The sequence below is a fragment of the Lepus europaeus genome, chromosome 1 (assembly GCF_033115175.1).
Source record: "Lepus europaeus isolate LE1 chromosome 1, mLepTim1.pri, whole genome shotgun sequence".
NCBI lineage: Eukaryota > Metazoa > Chordata > Mammalia > Lagomorpha > Leporidae > Lepus > Lepus europaeus.
Window position 1 is genome coordinate 181803328 of NC_084827.1, and position 20572 is coordinate 181823899.

The 20572-nt window shown below is 56.1% G+C and overlaps 1 protein-coding gene across 2 annotated transcripts in view; it reads left to right on the forward strand.

Annotated features, from left to right (window-relative positions):
• The window catches only part of TRAF3IP1 (TRAF3 interacting protein 1), a 59638-nt gene that overhangs the window by 26032 nt on the left and 13034 nt on the right, over window positions 1-20572 (forward strand). For both annotated transcript variants that reach the window (XM_062193889.1, XM_062193898.1), the window contains 6 exons: window positions 4372-4392; window positions 7035-7116; window positions 7538-7621; window positions 9147-9270; window positions 9469-9505; window positions 12367-12443. In XM_062193889.1, the coding sequence (XP_062049873.1) occupies window positions 4372-4392; window positions 7035-7116; window positions 7538-7621; window positions 9147-9270; window positions 9469-9505; window positions 12367-12443 (425 nt within the window). The remainder of the gene's footprint in view (window positions 1-4371; window positions 4393-7034; window positions 7117-7537; window positions 7622-9146; window positions 9271-9468; window positions 9506-12366; window positions 12444-20572) is intronic.

The following is a 20572-nucleotide window of genomic DNA, read 5'->3' on the forward strand; positions in this document are numbered from 1 at the left end:
TATATAGCTCTATTACCTAAATGGTTATTTGGTAGTTAATGACAGGTTGATTCTGATGTAAATGTTTTTGAATAGTTTCAAGAAAGGACGAGGTTTCAGGGAGGGGACCGTCCCCCCGCATGTTCATCTGGTTTCTTTTTAGAGAGTATTGGGGCTGTTGGCTTCCAGCTCTGGGTCCTGTCATGACTCAAAGCCTGTTTCTCCAGCACCTGTTCTCCCTTTTTATTTTTAACAGGGGAATCATGGACTTTTCAGGTGTTTGATAAGGAAAGTCATTTATTCCTTCTGTGTTGGGTAGGGAAAGTGGTTCATCTCCCAGGTCCTTGGTTGTTTCTGTTCTCGGCGATCAGCAGATAAGTGCTGTGCAGTCGGCAGGTGTCTGGGCTGACGCACTGTGGCAATGATGCTTCTGTTCCCTCCTGCTGTTCCGAATAGGCACCACATGCAGCTGCTCCACCCTGGCCTGGAAGTTGGCTGTAGGAGTGGGAAGTGGGGCCATCTGCTCTGGCAAGGGGAGGCCCTGCTTCTCCCCGGGCTGGGTGGATCCTGGCCCTTCTCCCATTCAGGGGGTCCTTGCCTTCTCACCCAATCCCAGAGCCACATGTGGGGGAAGAACATTCTAGATGCCTAATTTCAAAAGCTGTCTTTGGTCAGCCCTTTGTAAACTTGCAGTGTGGGAGACACAGTCAGAGTGCCCCGTGTTAACCATTAATCGCCGCCCTCAGTGTACAGTCTCAGTGAGCAATTTTAAACTGTTTTATGTCAGGAACAAAAGAAGCCAATACTAACTCAACTAGTATTTGAGATGATAAATCAACTAGTTTGTGGCAGGAGAGTGCTGAGCCAGAGACAGCGGGAAGCAGCGAGGTAAGAGGGACCCTTTCCGCACCTGTCTGGGGAGAGCAGGCGGGCTCTCCAGAGTGGCGCCAGGGGCCGGGTACCCCTTCTCACGGGCACGGCCCAGGGATTCACTTCTGCATTTTCGCATGAACTGGAATTGAACAAGGTTCCTGTTGATTGGACTCACGTCCACACCCCTGCTGTGTGTTCTTTTTCCTTTTTTTAAAAAAATGTATTTATGTATATGAGCGACCGAAAGCAGAGAGAGAGAGAACACACGTGCGCTAGGTAACTCTCGTCCTGTGGTTCTCTCCCCAAATGCCCACAATGGCCGGGGTGGACGGTCCAGAGCTGGGAGCTGGGCACTGCATCTGGGTCTCCCCCGTGCGTGGCAGGGACATAGCCGCTTGAGGCGACACCCAGGAAGTGGAGGCAGGAGCCAGACCCCGGCGCTCCTGCCCCAGGCTCGGGCATCGTGACTGGGCCGAGCGCCCACCGCCATGTCCTCAGGGCTCAGGGTCTCTGTGTGGAAGCTGCCGGTGCTGTGGCTGCTGCAGTGTCCGTCTGTCTCGATCTTGCAGTGAGAGTCTACTTTTGGCATAAATCTCCCGGCATTTAATACACGGGTTAAAATACACGCTTCGTATTGCTTTCCCACGGAGCTGCTGGCAGGCTGACGGGTGCCAGTGCTGGCTGGGCAGGCGGAGGCTGACTCTGTGATTTCTTTGTGAGGCCTACTGTGTGTCAGGTCCCTAGCAGGAGTCTGCCCGGCCTCTTGTCTCCCTGGGGCTTGCACGCGAGCCGAGATGAGGCCATTTAACAAGAGGTGGCTCGAGGGAGTGTGGGTGGAGCGACTTTGGGTGACTTGGGGGTTGCGGGTGGCTGGCTCAGCCTGCGGGCAGAAGGACCTGCAGATGCACAGCTCCTTCCGCACCGGGAGCTGAGAGCCGTGTCTGCTGGGCCTTGGGTCGCCGGCGAGGGAGTTCCGCCTTCATCGTAAGAGCGGCAGAGGCCAGGGGTATTTCTAGAGGAGGGGCGGCAGCATCCTACTTAGTTTACAGAGAGCTTCTGTTGGCCTGGGAGGGTGGGGGTAGTCCAGAGACAAGGAGGGAGCCTCGGCTGTGGCGGGGAAATGAGGGCCTCTGCGACCTCTCAGGCTTCTGGGGGCCTGGCCTGCTGTCGAGAGCAGAGCTGAGAGGCCTTGGAGGGTGGGCAGGTGGTCACCAGGGAGGAGTTGGCTACATGGGGGGTGCCTGGGGACTGGGAGACAGGGCCTGGGTGTCTGATGGGTGAGGGGCCCTGTCTGTGACAGGTGCATTGGTACTTCGCGTGTTGGCCTCCTGGTTTAGCGGCCCTGCCTCAGAGCAGTGTTTCTGAGTGCTGTGTGGACCCGGGTTCCGTCTCCAGTGCTCGCAACAGCTTGTGTTTGTTTTGTTTTGCATTAATTTGAGTGACAGTTCCCATCCAGTGGTTCACTTCCTAGATGGCTGCAATGGCTGGGGTAGGCTGGAACGGAAGCTGGGATCAGGACCTTGATCCGCGTCTCCCACATGGGTGGCAGGGACCCAGCTGCCTGGAGCCATCACCTGTGGTCCCAGGGCAAACACTACAGGAAGCTGGAGTCAGGAGGGAGATCCGGACTTCAACCCAGGCCCTCTGATGGGGACTGGGCATGTGAATCCTTGTTTTAACTGCTAGCCAAGCGCCCTCCCTGAACTTGAGTTTGAAGACAGAGACCTTGAGGCTTGGAGTCAGGATCCCTGCCCCGGGCTGCGGGGAGCTGTGCTGCCCCCCAGAGTCAGGAGCCCTGCCCCGGGCTGTGTGGAACTGTGCTGTCCCCCAGAGTCAGAAGCCCTGCCCCGGGCTGTGTGGAGCTGTGCTGCCCCCCAGAGTCAGGAGCCCTGCCCCGGGCTGTGTGGAGCTGTGCTGCCCCCCAGAGTCTGGAGCCCTGCCCCGGGCTGTGTGAAGCTGTGCTGTCCCCTAGAGTCAGGAGCCCTGCCCCGGGCTGTGTGGAGCTGTGCTGCCCCCAGAGTGCGAGCACAGAGGACAGAGGCCGCCTTCTTCCAGGCACCTTTGTCTGCCGCCCTGCATTTGTTCCTCCACAGCGCAGCCCAGGATGGAGCTGGGCCCCATGGCTGCCCCAGAGCGCTGTCTGGGGCCTCCAAGACTGCAGTGGCACTGCTCCCGCAGCATGGCTGTGTTCAGCCGTCCCTCTGTATGGAACCAACTTCTGCGGACCCCCACTCACTGCCCTGCAAGTCCTGCAATCCTGGCAGATGCCAGGCTGTCCTGTTTGCTGGTCACCCTGTACCTCTGAGCCTGCTGGGCATACCCAGTGTCCCCGGGAGCCTCCCAGGTCCCACAGCCCCCCGAGCGTGGCCGCCCTACCCACACGGGGCCACGCCCTCAGCAGGGTGTTTTCGGGGCTCTGGCTGTGGTTTTTGCAAACTCGAGGTGTCCTGGGGCACTTTTCACTCTGTGTAGCATGGGTGACTTCTCTGGGCCGTGTGGGACCCCATCTGGAGGGGCCACGTGCGATGAGGTGTTGTGTTACTCCCTCAGTGTGTCCTTGGTGTCAGGCGACTGGGCCCTGCCGACACGTCAGGCACGGTCAGGGGCTCACGGGACTGAGTATGGCCTGTGGACCCCGGCTTAGAATCCACCCCAGCCCTGCTGTGCTGCCACTCAGTTGCCTGTGGCTGTGTGGGTCACCTTTGTCCCCAAGGCTCAGCACTTGAAGGGAGAGGTGGGCCTGTGTGTCACATGGGCTGAGCCCCCGGAGTGGCCTGGGAGCTCCTTCCTTGGGGCTCAGCGCTGCCAGCCTTCTCTCCACGGTGATGTGCTCTGTGCTGGGCTCCCTTGCATTGCCAGCTTGTCTCGTGGCTGACCTCCGGGACGCGTTCTTCCAAGTCTGCTTGTTGCCAGCTTGTCTCGTGGCTGACCTCCGGGACGCGTTCTTCCAAGTCTGCTTGTTGCCAGCTTGTCTCGTGGCTGACCTCCGGGACGCGTTCTTCCAAGTCTGCTTGTTGCCAGCTTGTCTCGTGGCTGACCTCCGGGACGCGTTCTTCCAAGTCTGCTTGTTGCCAGCTTGTCTCGTGGCTGACCTCCGGGACGCGTTCTTCCAAGTCTGCTTGTTGCCAGCTTGTCTCGTGGCTGACCTCCGGGACGCGTTCTTCCAAGTCTGCTTGTTGCCAGCTTGTCTCGTGGCTGACCTCCGGGACGCGTTCTTCCAAGTCTGCTTGTTGCCAGCTTGTCTCGTGGCTGACCTCCAAGTCTGCTTGTTGCCAGCTTGTCTCGTGGCTGACCTCCGGGACGCGCTGTTCCATCTCTCTTCCTGTCTGGTGTGTGTGCGGATCCTCAGCTCAGAGCACACGGCGTGGCGGCCTCCTAGAAAGGCTTTCAGGGTGACCTCCTTCCTAGTGGACACCCAGAATTGGTGCTGATCTGTCTGTGATTCTGTTCTGATCTTGTAACATCTGAGGCTCGCTAGCACGGAACGGACTTTCCTGATACGTGCTTCTCTTTTTTTAGGTGATTCCACCAGCGATGCAGGTAAGGCCTCCTGCGTATCTGGTGAGTCGTATACATAGGTAATTACACCGAGGAAACCTGTCCCAGCCTTACCAACTCGGGGTGGAGTTTGTGTTTTAACTGTTAACCCTGCATGAAGAGAGTGTGTTTCAGGATTCTTTCCAAGAGTGTGAAACACACTTCCAGTATTCAAAATCTGATCTTTTTCTTACCATTTTTCCAGGTAGGAATTTCTTTTACTTTAAATTGCATAGTAAATGTAATTGCTTAGTAGTTTGGGTTTGTGATTTACTGATTAAATCTCTTTGTCAAAATGAAGAAAACGTTGTTCTGATTTTCAAAATAATATGGTATATACCCAATGTAGAAAATTTTTTAAATGCAGAAAAGTATGAAGAACAAACTAAAAAGCACTGGTAATTTTACCGCTTATTGCTGGAATGAGTATCCAGAATTCCATATGTGAGTATATGATTAGGAGATAATATCATTTACTTTATTAATTATATATTAACATGATTTTTGTGCTTTTTTTTTTTTAAAGGTTTATTTATTTACTTTGAAAGTCAGAGTTACAGAGAGAGAGGGATCTTCCATCCTCTGGTTACTCCCCAGGTGACCGCAGTGGCTATCCAGGTGGAAGCCAAGAGCCAGGAGCTTCTTCCAGGTCCCCAACGTGGGTGCCCCACATGGCCAACACCAGGCCAGGCTAAAGCCTGAAGCCAGGAGTTTCTTCCAGGTCTTGGGTCTCCCATGTGGATGGCAGGGGTCCAAGGACTTGGGCCATCTTCCTCTGCTTTCCCAGGCCATGAGGAGGGAGCTCGATAGGAAGTGGAGCAGCTGGGGCATAAACTGGTGCTCATATGGAATGCTGGCATTGCAGTGGCTTTACCCGTCATGCCACAGCACTGGCCCCAAATAATGACATTTTACACATTTGTGACTGTACCGTGGTTTGCTTGTTACCGGCTGTCATTCTTAGCAGCGATGATGATGGCTTGACACGTGTGGATTTGTACCTGTCCTTTGTTTTCTGAGGTTGTGTCTCCCCAAAGTGAACTTGCTGATTTGATTGACCTACTTTCGAATTATTTCTTGAGTAGTAAACCAGTTTGCATTTCCAGGCTTTGAGTGTGCTCACATCCTCAAATTTTCACCCAATTTAGGTACCAACTTTTTTTTTGTCTTAATGGAAAGGATGATGAGGGAGCAGATTTTTAGGCTAGCGGTGAAGATGTGTGTAGCCCACAGTGGGTGAGGTGTGGTTGAGATGTGTGTAGCCTTCAGTGGGTGAGATGTGTGTAGCCTTCAGTGGGTGAGGTGTGTGTAGCCTTCAGTGGGTGAGATGTGTGTAACCTTCAGTGGGTGAGATATGTGTAACCCACAGTGGGTGAGGTGTGGTTGAGATGTGTGTAGCCTTCAGTGGGTGAGATGTGTGTAACCTTCAGTGGGTGAGATATGTGTAACCCACAGTTGGTGAGGTGTGGTTGAGATGTGTGTAGCCTTCAGTGGGTGAGATGTGTGTAACCCACAGTGGGTGAGGTGTGGTTGAGATGTGTGTAGCCTTCAGTGGGTGAGATGTGTGTAGCCTTCAGTGGGTGAGATGTGTGTAGCCTTCAGTGGGTGAGATGCGTGTAGCCCTCAGTGGGTGAGATGCGTGTAGCCCACAGTGGGTGAGATGCGTGTAGCCCACAGTGGGTGAGATGCGTGTAGCCCACAGTGGGTGAGATGCGTGTAGCCTTCAGTGGGTGAGATGTGTGTAGCCTTCAGTGGGTGAGATGTGTGTAGCCTTCAGTGGGTGAGATGTGTGTAACCCACAGTGGGTGAGATGCGTGTAGCCCACAGTGGGTGAGATGTGTGTAGCCTTCAGTGGGTGAGATGTGTGTAACCTTCAGTGGGTGAGATGTGTGTAGCCTTCAGTGGGTGAGGTATGTGTAACCTTCAGTGGGTGAGATGTGTGTAACCCACAGTGGGTGAGGTGTGGTTGAGATGTGTGTAGCCTTCAGTGGGTGAGATGCGTGTAGCCCACAGTGGGTGAGATGTGTGTAGCCTTCAGTGGGTGAGATGTGTGTAACCCACAGTGGGTGAGATGTGTGTAGCCTTCAGTGGGTGAGATGTGTGTAGCCTTCAGTGGGTGAGATGTGTGTAGCCCACAGTGGGTGAGATGTGTGTAGCCTTCAGTGGGTGAGATGTGTGTAACCTTCAGTGGGGCGTGGGGGTTCGGTTCCCAGCTCTGGCTCCTGACTCCAGCTTCCCAGCAAGGCAGACGCTGGGAAGCAGTGGCGATGGCTCAGGTAGTGGGGTTCCTGCCGCCCTCGTTAGAGAGCCTTGGCTCTAGCCCTGACCCTTGGCTCTAGCCCTGGCTGTTAGGGGCACTTCGGAGGGTGAGCCACAGACGGGAGCTCTCCGACTCTGTGTCTCTCTGCCTTTCAGAAAAAAGGATAGTTACAAGCTAGCTCATTGTAATTATTTGATCGCTGTTTTTTAAATATTTATATTTGAATCAAATATTTGAATTAAGTGACCAATTAACTATTTGATATTAGCTATTTGATATATATATCAAATATATTTGAATTAACTGATAAACCAGTATTGACACTCGAGTTAAGTCTGGGTAGACAAGGAACTGAATACGTGTTCGTTCTTGTGTTTCTGCTTAGAAGAAGCAGGACCTGCTGGCCAAGACAAGGCTGAGGCGTCCGAGAGCTCGGAAGTCCCGAATGGGCTTTCGTCCACTGTCAGGTGCGTGGGGTGGGGGTGGGGGCGAGCACTCGGGGACCTGCTGTGATGCTCCCACCGTGCCTGGGTTGCTTCCTGATGCCTGAGCTGAGTTATCAGAGCTGTTTCTACAAAGAAAAGGACGCTGTTTCATGTCATTTTCGTGCACCTGAGTTACGTGGCCCTGAGGAACATTTCATAGATGTAGGAAAATTCAGATACAGCTTAAGTGTGCTGTGTTTGCTTAGTGTTGTTTGTGCGGGGCCTTGAAGTTGCTGCAGATACAGGATTGAAGGCTGGACGCTTGTACCCTGTGGGTCCTCACTGGCACAGCCGGCTCCGCAGGGGGGAGGTAGCGCCTGCCTTAGTCTGGGTCTCTTTGGTTTCCCTTGAAACGTGTAAGCTTTCCTGTCACTTGTTTGCTTTCTTCCAACATGGGGTTTAGAAGAATTCCTCGGCCTGGGAGTGCAAGACCGGCGCCTCCCCGGGTCAGACGGCAAGAAAGCGTGGAGGTGTTAGCGATTGACAGGTAAGGCCGTGCCGCCTGTGGGAGGGCTGAGCCTCGGCCTGCGCTGAGGGGCGGGGCCCGGGACGCAGCAGAGGTGCTGGGAAAACTTGTCTAAGGATGAAGACGTGAGGACTGGCCCTCGCCCCAGAGCTCGGAGCTCTGTGTAAAGTGAACCCCCAGGGCACGTAGACAAACATCAGGCTGTGTGTCTTTGACCTCTTCATGGAAGACTTTCTTTCTTTTCTTTCAAATATTTATTTATTTATTTATTTATTAGAAAGGCAGAGTTACAGAGAGGTAGAGGCAGAGGGAGAGACAGAGAGAGAGGTCTTCTATCTGCTGGTTCACTCCCCAAATGGCCGCAACAGCCGGAGCTGCGCCGATCCGAACCCAGGAGCCTGGAGCTTCTTCCAGGTCTCCCTCATGAGAGCAGGGGCCCAAGGAACTGGGCCATCTTCCACTGCCTTCCCAGGCCATAACAGAGAGCTGGATCAGAAGTGGAGCAGCTGGGACTAGAACTGACACCCATACGGGATGCCGGCCCTGCAGGCGGTATCTTTATGCCACAGCGCTGTCCCCACCATGGAAGACTTTCTAAGCATCAGAACAATGAAGAAAAACCCGGGAGAAGAGGATTAAAGGTTTAATTGCAACACAAAAATAGAAGGTTGTGAAGCGTCCTGTGTCAGAGTGGAGCCACTGCCAGGCTGGGTCAGGGTGGTAGCTTTCAGGTGCAATAAGCGGCACAAGTTGGAGACGGTGGTGCAGACAGCTGCACCCAGAGGCCGAGGACAGCACGCGTGCACTGTGCACACTCGTGCCCGCCTCCTGCACCCTGACGGTGGGAACTGCACAGGCAAGAACTGAAGGCAGGAGGAGCTGACGAGGAGCCTGCGCAGTGGTCAGGGCTCTGGTGCAGGGGGATCAGGTGCCTCAGGGAAGCTGGTGGCGAACTGGAGTGGGCAGGCAACAGGGCCGAGAGCCCAGTGTGGCTGCAAGAGAGCCCTTGGATGGTGGTGCCCACAAGGGGCGACAGGTCCAGCGCTCCTGTGCTGGGCTACTGGACGCTGACTCAACAGGAATGGTGGCGGGGTGGGGGTGATAGTGGGTGCCTCAGTGGGGTGTTGGGCACAGACAGAGCCATGGCAGCGGCTGGGGCCAAGTAAGGGGTCCTGAGGAGCTGCTGTTGGAAGGAATGAGGTCTGGGGAGAGCCCAGGCACACAGGAGCACCAGTGCCACTCCTGCCATGAGGTTTGCCCCTTGGGAGAACCGGCTACCCTGCGTGGGGGCTGCAGCAACACGGCTCTCAGATGGCCCGTGTGGGGAGACAGGCTCCAGAGCCTCTGTTCCACAGGGCAGGCCAGGCTGTGGGCATCCGTGGTGGCAGCTGAGGGCGCCTGGGCCTGGAGGCTGTCCCCAGGGACGCGTTTCCCAGGCATTTGCCTCGGCTCCCACCTGTCCCTGGGCAGCTGCTGGTGCACGGCACTGATGAGAACTTGTGAGTGACACAGCGTGTCTCATGTAGGCTCCTTTCTTTCTGTGTAGGGCAGGGAGTGGCAAAACCGTCTCGAATGTGATCGTGGATTCGCAGAACTCCGACAACGGAGAGGACGAGCAGTTCGTGGTGGCAGCGGCCCCTCAGCTCTCGGAGATGTCAGAATTGGAGGTGGTGAGTTCCCACAGCAGGGGCCCTCTGGGACCACGCCCACACGCTGGGATGAAGATTCCCGGAGACAAGGTTTTCCTGTGGTTCTTCTGTCAGCTCTCCACTCTCTTTAATTTTGTTGTTCCTCTTTTTAGATCCAAACACATGATCTTGAGAATTCGGCAAATCTGAATCTTTTTTTTTTCTTCCTCTCCTGCTCAGGTACCAGCAACAGAACTCGAGGAAGATGAGAAGCATGGTGAGTTCTGATGCACATGTGTGCATGTGTGTGTGCGTGTGTGTACATGTGTGTGCATACGTATGAGTGTGTGTGCACACGTGTGCATGTGCACGTGTGCGTGTGCACGTGTGCGCATGTGTGCGTGTGTGTGCGCGTGCATTTGTGTGCACGTGTGCATATGCAGTGTCTCCCGAGGTGCACCTGCAGCTGTGCGCCAGGCTCTGGTCAGAAGCAGGCCAGCGGCTGGTGGGCAGTGCTGGCCTGGACTCCTGGACTGGAAGTGCTCGTCTTGGGAAGTGGCCACATCCAGACACCCATCGTGTGTGTCCAAGAACTTAACTTTAATCCCTTAGTGTCATCAAACGCCTGGTTTCCCAGGTGGGCTGTTTATTTTCCTGGTGTGTCTGTGTGAGTCAGGATTCAAAGGCCCTTGGTTGCAGCTGGTTCGTGTGACTCGCCCATCTCTGAACCTGTAGTCCTTTCCCCGGTGCTGTGTTCAAACAGGAACAAGGCCGGCTTGCCCTTGACTCTCCCTGTTGGGGGCTGCTCGTCATCTCTCTGGTGTGTTTGGCTGTTTTCTTCTTTGTGTCCTGCCAGTTCTTGATCAGCTTTTTGTCACCGAATGGAAATGCTGAAGGCAGGCTACTAGGAAGGAGTTTTTTAGCTTCTACTTTGGGTGCTGAAAGTGGAAACATGGCATGATGGCAGCTGTGTGTGTGGGTGTGTGGGTGTGTGGGTGGGTGGGTGGAGGGCCCTTGGGCTTTGTAAGAATCTCAAGCCGCCTGAGAGCTCACCCCCAGATGACCCTGGATCTCCCTCTAGACCCCACCTCCTATGTGTCCTCACCTCCCGCTCCCAGCGCGGGAACCTCGGAGGGGACCAAGGACACCCAGCCGTAGCAGTGGGCGTAGGGAGGCTAGAGTGCATCCCATCCCAGTCAGCGCTGGTGGTCACCATGTGGGACTCTGCCTGTGGCCTTGGACCCTGGGTCCCCCCCCCCCCCCCCCCCCCGGCACAGCCCCTGCAGCAGAGGCAGGAACTGCTGGCTGCCTCTTCTCTCCCCTCCCCTCCCCTCCCCTGCCCTCCCCTCCCCGGAGAGACTGTCCCTGGCCCCTAGCAGAGATCAGGAGGCCTGTTTTGCTTCTGGGTGGTTTTTATTGGTTTGGTTTTTGTCCACAGGTATTTGAGGCCATGGATTTTTAACATGTTAGATGTGTTTTGTCTCATTCTGTCTCAGCTTTTCTTACTGGTGTTCAGCCTGCCTAGTACTAACAGTGGGAGCCTGCTTGTGTTGCCCTTTGGGGACCGTGTGGCACATGCAGTAGACGTTGTAGTGTCCTTGTTTTCTGATAGCACGGGACGGTTCGGGCTCACTGTGTATCTGCTGCCCCAGGCCGCGCCGTATCCCCGGGAGCCTGGCTGTTGCTTGCTTCTGGGCGATTTCACTGTATGAAGCCAGAACATAGACACGTGTGTGTGCGCACATAGACATTACAGACATACATGTAGGCATATATTTATTTATAAGTAAGAAAATGTGTCTTGAGCTCGTACGATGTAGCAAGGCAGGGTTTTGCCTGTGTTCTTGGTTTTGCACCTGTGTCTCTGTCTGCTGCCAGCAGCCCTGGCTCCCAGCAGCCTCCGCTGTTGGTGTAATTTACCTGACAACATGCACCCGGGGCAGTTCCCACCCTGCTACTGCCAGTGGGTTGTGCCAGCAGGGTGGCTGGTAATGCTGAGGTCTGTGTTGTGCGTCTGTTTGTCTTTTTGTTTTCAGGGTGTAGTGCACTGGGGATGTACAAATCATTACTCTGTTTCAAAATTATGAAATGATCCTCTCTCGGTGTGTGCTGGCCAGTTTGGTGTTACTAAGTTTATCTTGCTTTCAGTTTCTGGGCATTGGTGCTTTTAATTTTGTGTGTGGGTATGGTTTGAAGGTCAAATGTACACAACATGGCCATCTCACCTGTGTGAGAGCCCAGAGCGTGGCCTCTGCTCCATTCCTTAATGACATGGTGCGTGTGGGTGCGTGCGGGTGCGTGTCCTCCTGTGTCCTCACGTGCCCTCGTGGCCGCCCGCTTCATTTGTAATGGGACGGTCTGTGCCGGTGCTTTGTGAAGCAGATGGGAACTGGCCGTCCTCCAGCTCACGGCCACACGTGGCTCTGCCGTGACGCAGTCAGGCTTGTGTTGGCACGTGCTTGGGTGGAGCATGCGATGTTACCCCGCCTAACTGAAAGGCGCTGGTGCCGTGCCCGGGTCGAAGAGGAGCGGTGCTCACACACTCGGGACGGCCCCTGCCCTGGGTGCTGGCAGCCACCTTTGCTCCTCTGGGGACACAGCCTGTTTCCCTGCAGCGTTACGAGGTGTGACCGTTGTCTTCCTCCAGCAGCTGTTGGCTGTTCTGTTGTAGACTGTCTTTTGTCAAATGAAAAGATTATCTGAAACTTTTCAGGCTGGCGCTGTGGCTCACTTGGTCAATCCTCCGCCTGCGGTGCCGGTATCCCATATGGGCACTGGGTTCTAGTCCTGGTTGCTCCTCTTCCAGTCCAGCTCTCTGCTGTGGCCTGGGAAAGCAGTGGAGGATGGCCCAAGTGCTTGGGCCCTGCACCCGCATGGGAGACCAGGAGGAAGCACCTGGCTCCTGGCTTTGGATCGGCACAGTGCGTCGGCCTTGGCGGCCATTTGGGGGGTGAACCAACGGAAGGAAGACCTCTCTGTCTCTCTCTCTCACTGTCTAACTCTACCTGTCAAATTAAAAAAAAAAAAAAAAGAAACTTTTCAGCGTAGAAAAAGGGTAATAATTCAGCGTTTCTCCCACTCTCCCCGCCTTAAAACAGCTTCTTGGTGAGTAAACTTTAACACAGTTGTTTCCAACAGGTGGACTTGTGAAAAAAATCTTGGAGACGAAGAAAGATTATGAGAAGCTACAGCAGTCCCCCAGAGCCGGAGAGAAGGTACGGGGTTCCCGCGCGTGCTGGCGCGCAGCCTGCTCCACGCGCACCCTGGGAACCAACCAGTAATGGCTGTTCCCATATGCAAACGCCACCCCTCTCCGGGATAGAAGGTCCGGGCTGGCCTTTGGGCGGGGGGGGCGGGGCATGTCTGTGTCCTAGGCCACCCCTCTCCTGGATAGAAAGTGCCGGGCAGGCCTTTGGGGGGAGGGCATGTCTGTGTCCTAGGCCACCCCTCTCCGGGATAGAATGTGCCGGGCAGGCCTTTGGGGGGAGGGCATGTCTGTGTCCTAGGCCACCCCTCTCCGGGATAGAATGTGCCGGGCAGGCCTTTGGGGGAGGGGCATATCTGTGTCCTAGGCCACCCCTCTCCGGGATAGAAAGTGCCGGGCAGGCCTTTGGGGGAGGGGCATATCTGTGTCCTAGGCCACCCCTCTCCGGGATAGAAAGTGCCGGGCAGGCCTTTGGGGGAGGGGCATATCTGTGTCCTAGGCCACCCCTCTCCGGGATAGAAAGTGCCGGGCAGGCCTTTGGAGGGGGGGGGATGTCTGTGTCCTAGGCCACCCCTCTCCGGGATAGAAAGTGCTGGGCAGGCCTTTGGGGGGGGGGGGATGTCTGTGTCCTAGGCCACCCCTCTCTGGGATAGAAAGTGCCGGGCAGGCCTTTGGAGGGGGGGGATGTCTGTGTCCTAGGCCACCCCTCTCCGGGATAGAAAGTGCCGGGCAGGCCTTTGGAGGGGGGGGATGTCTGTGTCCTAGGCCACCCCTCTCCGGGATAGAAAGTGCCGGGCAGGCCTTTGTGGGGGGGGCATGTCTGTGTCCTAGGCCACCCCTCTCCGGGATAGAAAGTGCCGGGCAGGCCTTTGGAGGGGGGGGCATATCTGTGTCCTAGGCCACCCCTCTCCGGGATAGAAAGTGCCGGGCAGGCCCTTTCTGGGGTGGGGGGCTGTTTCCATGTCCTAGAGGGGCAGTGGTTACTTCAGGAGCTCAGAGCCAAGGGCCTGTTCTGCTGCGTCTGCTCCCTGCAGCCTTGGTTGTCCCTCTGCCCAGGCTCTGCTTGTGGAAGGTGGGACCGGGCTGCCTGCGAGACGCCAGGCGAGTTCGCCGACCTGGCTGTCCAGCGGGTGCTCTGCTTGTCCCTGGCTCCTGGGGCCTCCTTACAGACGTGCGGCAGTGCCCGCGGGGGGCGGGGTGCCTCGGGTGCCAGGGGAGGCTCGTCTTCAGTCTTCAGTCTTCAGTCACTTCGAACGAAGAGAAGGAAGTTTCTTGGATAGTTTGCTTTGTCAGCCACAAATCCCAGTTTTGTGTGTGAAGTTTTATGCCTGTGTTTATACAAGAAGGTGCAGACACTGCGCGCGCACACACACTGTTGCCAGGTGGATCGGCGCTGCTTCTCTTGGGTGACTCCTCTTGGAACGTCGGGTCAGTGCTGAAGACTCGCCAGGTGGCCGTGGGGGCTGCAGAGCTGAGGCTGGCACTAGAGGGCGCCCTTCCACTGTGGCCCGCAGACAGTGCCGCAGGCTGCCGCTGTCTTGCTGGGGAGCTGTCAGTCATCTTGGTCCTTCCTCCTGCGTGGGGCTGTCCCCGCGGTGCTTGTGAGACCCCAGTGGAAACCTGGGTGTGCCCCTGCTGGCGTCAGCCTCGGTCTCGGCCTCCTCCGGCTTCCATTTTGAAGCCATGGTTTCATGTGGCACATCCTGGGACTGCTCGAGCGCCCTCGGCTGCTCTGCTGACCGGAGAATAAAGGGAAAATGTCCCTGTTTGCTGCGTGTCGACTGCCGCGACAGTGTGGCTGGTGAGGGCGGCAGAGCCAGCTGGGCCGGAAGCGTCAGTGGGCCTCCCTGTGGTTGTCACAGAAGCAGAAGCACGCGTGTGCTCTCACACCGTCAGATTGGCCAGATGCACCCAGAACCCACCACAGTACGCTGGGACCGGGGACGCCACGTGCAACAGGAAGCCCGTAACTGGCCATGCCGCCAGCCTCATGCCCTGTGCAGCAATGGCTCAGACTGCGAAACGGCCAGGAAGAGCGCTGGGGACACACTGAGGCGGAGGGCTGAGCAAAACTTGCCCAGGCAGCACGTGGGGAGCGTGGCTGCTCTGTGCCGTCCTGTGCCGTGCTCGCCCCCGCCCCCCCCTCCGGGGAGGAGATCAGGGCGTCGGTGCCATGACTCAGGAGAGCTGAAAGTCTCCCTCACGGCTGGGCAGGACGCGAACATGGACTCGGGTGTATTTTGGTGCCAAGTTCGTAAAAAAAAACTGCGTTTTCCGAGCCCTCTCATTTGTGCAGCTGAGCCTTGTGGGCTGTGGCCGTGGAGCGCATGTTCACACCTCCCCCCCCCCCCCGTGTGCTGTGGCCGTGGAGCCCGTGTTCACGCCTCTGTCCGCCGCCCCGTGTGCTGTGGCCGTGGAGTGTGTGTTCACACCTCTGCCCGCCGCCCTGTGCGCTGTGGCCGTGGAGTGTGTGTTCACACCTCTGCCCGCCGCCCCGTGTGCTGTGGCCGTGGAGTGTGTGTTCACACCTCTGCCCGCCGCCCCGTGTGCTGTGGCCGTGGAGCCCGTGTTCACACCTCTACCCCCGTGTGCTGTGGCCGTGGAGCGCGTGGTCACGCCTCTGCCCGCTGGCCCGTGTGTTGCTGGCCTGTTTGCTGTTTATTTGTGCATCTAGTCACAAAACGTGTCCTGTGCGTGCTATGGCTAGCACATGCATTGCAGTTACGTGTCTGATGGAATCTGGTCCCTGTGTCGCAAAGGTTGTAAGTGTCCTCCCAGTCTGTCACTTGTCTGATTTCACGTCTTTGTATTGTAGAGCTTTTGTATTTTGATACAAAATTCTGTATGTATTTTTCTCTTATCCCAAACGTCTGTCCTATCTTAATTTGTTGGTAGTCTGAATGGCCTTCTGTGACTGGGTCGGGCCGCGTGGCTCCGTGGGAAGCCTGTGAGTCTGACTGGGTCGGGCCGCGTGGCTCCGTGGGAAGTCTGTGAGTCTGACTGGGTCGGGCCGCGTGGCTCCGTGGGAAGCCTGTGAGTCTGACTGGGTCGGGCCGCGTGGCTCCATGGGAAGCCCGAGTCTGACTGGGTTGGGCCGCGTGGCTCCGTGGGAAGTCTGTGAGTCTGACTGGGTCGGGCCGCGTGGCTCCGTGGGAAGCCTGTGAGTCTGACTGGGTCGGGCCGTGTGGCTCCGTGGGAAGCCCAGGAGTGTGACGGTTGGGCCGCGTGACTCCGTGGGAAGCCTGGGAGTGTGACGGTCGGACCGTGTGGCTCCGGGAGTGTGATGGAGTTGCGTTAGGCTTCCTTCAGCTCGCAGTGGCTCTCGCTCTGCCACCTCGTCTGCCTTCGTCCCAGATCCCCCTCCCCACCCTGGGCAGGACCGGCCGCTCGGTGCCTGTTTCTCACCCTCCATGGATGGCCCTCCATGGATGGCCCGATCCCTTCGTCTAGGGTCCAGGTCTCTGGCTGGGGTGGTCAGACCACTAAGCGCGGGCAGTCCGTTCCCAGCGCTCAGGCGGTGCGGCAGCAGCAGCTCCCCGCCTCCTCTCCCCCCTGCAGGACGCGGGCTCCCACACCCTCCCCCACGCCGGCCTCTCCGTCCTTTCCTGTTCTCGGCTGTCCGACCAGCTCAACGTCTTGGATGGTTTGGTGCCATTTTTCTGTTTCTTCTTGAGTCAGTTTGGTACTTGCCATGCGGGTTGGTTAGAATTAAACTCTGGGCCCGCGCCGCGGCTCAATAGGCTAATCCTCCGCCTAGCGGTGCCGGCACACTGGGTTCTAGTCCCGGTCGGGGCACCGATCCTGTCCCGGTTGCCCCTCTTCCAGGCCAGCTCTCTGCTGTGGCCCGGGCGTGCAGTGGAGGATGGCCCAAGTGCTTGGGCCCTGCACCCCATGGGAGACCAGGAGAAGCACCTGGCTTCTGCCATCGGAACAGCGCGGTGCGCCGGCCGCAGCGCGCCAGCCGTGGCAGCCATTGGAGGGTGAACCAACGGCAAAGGAAGACCTTTCTCTCTGTCTCTCTCTCACTGTCCACTCTGCCTGTCAAAAAAAAAAAAGAATTAAACTCTGGAACCGTAGTGGGTTCGCTGTGGTAGAACGTGTTTTATCCTGTGAGTCTGGAGGTGGCAGCCAGGTGGCCTTCTGCCTCATTCCCCCACATCCTTGGCCTCCGTCGTGTAGGCCCCTCCTGGGCCAGCAGGGCAGCGCCAGCTCCAGCCCTCAGGACGGCGCTCCAGCCAGCGGCAAGGAGGAGGGGGGGAGGAGAGGCCTGGCCTTCCTCCAGGGTGTGTGCAGACACTGCGACTGCTTCACTTGTGTCCGCTGGAACTTTGTCAGCAGAGACCACGGTGAAGTCTGTGTCAGGCTCCCCTTATCTAAGGATAAGGGGTTTGTTCCACAGATGAGAGCGTGCCGCTTGCTCAGTATTGGCACGGCCATGGGTAGGTGGGGGAGGCAGCCTGGCCGGCCAGGGGCCGAGGGCTCCGGGGCCAGCGCATCCCTTACCTGGGGGCTGTGTCCGGGACAGGGCCTTGCATGGTCACCGCCGTCCTCTCGGCTGCCGCGGGAGGTCCGTCTGCCTTTTACACTGTGTGTGCAGACATGTGGAACGTGTCTCTAGGATTTTGAGAACACTATATCTGAAGTTACAGTTTCTCCTCCTTTCTTCCAGGAAGTTTTTTTTATTCCTTGGTGAGACTTTGAACAAAGGGTTAAAAGAGACACTTTCTCAAAGTATCGGCTTCCAGTTTTGTAGATAATCACGTTTTGTTTTCGTTTTATTCTTCCTGTTTTTCCTCTTTTTGTTTACTTTTTAGCCTTGTGTGTAAAACATTCCGCTCATTTTATTTCTGGTCTTTGTCCTCTTTTGTTGAAGATTATGCGTCTCCTTTTAAGCGTGGTTTAACCTTGACTTCTGCAGGCCTTGAATATTAAATCCGTATTGAGCTTTCAGACCCGAGTGTTCATCGGGACAAGCTGCCTGGTGACTTCTCTGACATCTGGGGTCTTTTTTTATGTTTTCGAGCACTGAGGTTCCTGAGACGTCTTACTGACGGTGACGCACGACGCCAGTGCTTGGGGTGCCAAGCTCTGCTGGGTCGCGTCAGCGGGGCCGGGTGCGGGCAGAGCCGGTCGGCCTCCTGCGTGGCCCTGGGTGCCAGCTGCCGTGCACCCTGGTGGACCTCCCGGGAAGGCGGCCGAGGCGTGTGGCTCGCTGGTGTCTGCCGGGAGTGATCTGTGCGCACTCGCCATGGTGATCTCTGCTGCTGTCTCTGTCAGACACCAGGTCGCCCGCTCTCTGCTTCTGCGTGCATTTGGCGTGGCCGTGGTCTCAGCGTGTTTCGTTTTTGAGAGGGGAGTGTTTTACATATTTGTGCTCTGGGCGTGCGTCCAGCCTGCCTTTGAAGCGGCGCTGGGAGGAAAGCCGTTGCTTTTGCACTAATGGACTTGGGGAACACGTCACAGAAGAAGTGTGTGTGTCAGATGCGCTGCGTGTTTTCCTCATTATCCTGACATTTGCTCTCTCTGCAAAGGAAAATATTCGTTGTTAATGGGAAGATCCCAGCTCTTGCCAGCATTTTTTTCCTAGCTCGGTTTCTGAAGTTTTCACAGAGCAGTTTTACTGCAGTGTTTTTAATGCTGTCAGGGAAGGTGCCGTGTGGAGGAGCGGCCGGCGGTTTGACGGTGGCTTCCTGGCTACAAAGCTCGCTTCCGGACGCCTCTTCCCGCTTTGTCTGCGTTAGCTTCTGGATGCTTCTCTCTTCATGTTCGACCCGTTCTCCGCCAGTGCGAGTTTCTGACGCTGCTTCTTTTCGCGTCAGCTCTGTTTCCGAGGGAGCTCGGAGCCCTTGCTCCTCTGTGGCCTCTTTCCCCTAGTTCAAGAAAGGCATCCGACCCACTCTTGCAGGCTGCGCCCGTGCGGGGGCTCCAAGCTTGCACAGACCCCTCTGCCCCGAGGACCTGGCAGGGTTGAACTTGACCTGCATGTCTGTAGCTGACAGGAAGCCATAACCAGGGCCCATGTGGCACACAGATGTGGGTCGGGATTGTGGGTGAGACTTAAAGCAGCGTTTATCTGGGGACACAGAAGCCAGGGTGTCTTCCAGGGCCTCTTGCTGGGTAAAATGGCAAATGCAACCAGCTTGTCACGTTTTAATGTGAATAATTTGCTAAAACTGTGTGTGACAGTCCTGGATTTCAGTCCCTGTTTTATTTTGGTGATCTGAGTAGGTTGTCAGTATTTCTTCCCTTGGTCGCTAGGGGGCGCAGTTTCACCACAAATACTCAACCCTCAGCCTCGCCACCAGAACTGTGGGTATGCACCCACAAAAATACGCTGTTTGGATGTTTGTGGCCCCTGTGTTATGGTGTGCTTCTCTTGCGAGGAATATTGTTTCCATAGAAACTGCTGTGAAAGGAATAGAAGGAACATAGGATACAGGAATTCTCTACTGGGATGACATCCGTAGCTAAGTCTGGGCACCCCTGGAATTTATTTTATTATTTTTAAATGCTTGTTTATTTATTTCAATCTACTTGAAAGGCAGAGAGAGGGAGACAGATCACTTGCTTTTCCATCCTCTGGTTCACTCCCCAGATGCTCACAGCCAGGAGCCTGGCGCTCTCTTCGGGTCCCCACGTGGGTGGCAGAGGCCCAGGCACTGAGTCTTTGGCTGCTCCTCCCAGCGTGCGTCAGCAGGAAGCTGGATCTGAAGTGGAGTAGCGAGGGCTCCACTGACACTCCAATACGGGATGTGAGCATCTTGGGACTCCCCCAGCTGCTCCACAACACCCACCCTGAAGTGTTCATTTTGATCATGAAGGGCTATGCTGGGTGTGTTTGAAGGGACTTTGTTTCAGTTTTTAAGAAGGCAAGGTGGTAGTTTTATGTTCCCAAGTCAGATCTCTGAATGTAGTACCTTCTATGCGGGCTGGAGGATTTAAGTTTTGGATATAAAATTAAATTGTTACCACATTATCTTATAAAAATCGGGCACCAATAGTGTCACTTAAAAATATTTATGGAGAGCTGGCATTGTGGTATGGCGGGTGAAGCCAGCACCTGTGATGCCAGCATCCCACACGGATACTGGTTTATGTCCCAGCTGCTACACTTCAGATCCAGCTCCCTGCCAATGGCCAGGGAAAAGCGGCAGAAAATGACCCAAGTAATGGGGCCCCTGACCCCTGTGAGAGACCCAAAAGAAGCTCCTGGCTTCAGCCTGTCCCAGCCCCGTCCATTGTGGCCATCTGGGGAGACAACCAGTGGATGGAAGATTAATCTCTCTCTCTCTAACTTTGCCTTTTGAGTAAATCTTAATAAGAAAAACCCACAGATACATGCCTTGGAAGTACTGTAGATCACAAGAATGACTTGGAAGCCATCGACATCCCGTGGATGGGACTTCCTGAGGACAGTTCTGGGATGGCTTCCCTGGGCGACGTTCCCGGTTCGGGTAAAGTATCAGGGTGCCTTGCCTGGCGGAATGATAGGTATCTGACATCCTCATGTCAGGGCTCCTGAAAACATTTCCGAGTTGAGTGGTCCTTATCTTCTGTTTGTTGAGTGAGGGCGTGTCCCCCAGGGGATGGAGATGGGTTGATAAGGATAAGAACCCAGGCGGAGCGGCTCCTGGGGCGCAGGAGGTGGAGAAGTCCAAGGAGCTTCCTCTGCACTGTGGCAGCCTCCGCTGGGCGCTGGGCTCTGGGCTCTGGGCCCCTGGGCAGGAGGGTCTGGTGTCGCGTGAACCCTGATGGGGAACAAACCGTGAAGAGCTTGGAACGTGCCCCGTGAGACGTCAGGTTCACAGACACTGAAAGCCAGGGTTTAAAAGGAGCGGAGGGCCTGCGTGGTGGGGCGTTGGTCAGGCTGGGGCTTGAGCACGTTTGAGTCCCGGCTGTTCCGCTGCGGATCCAGCTTCCTGTTAGTGCACTGGGAAGGCAGCAGGCGATGGCCCAATTGCTTGGGCCCCTACCACCCTTGCAGGAGGCCTGGACGGGGCTCCTGGCTCCTGGCTTCAGCCTGGACAAGGCCTGACTGTTGCAAATATTTGGGGAGTGAGCCAGTAGATGGAAGATCTCTTTCTGTCTCTCCCTTTCAAATGAACAAACCTATATAAAAAGGGAGGGCAGCGCTGTGTT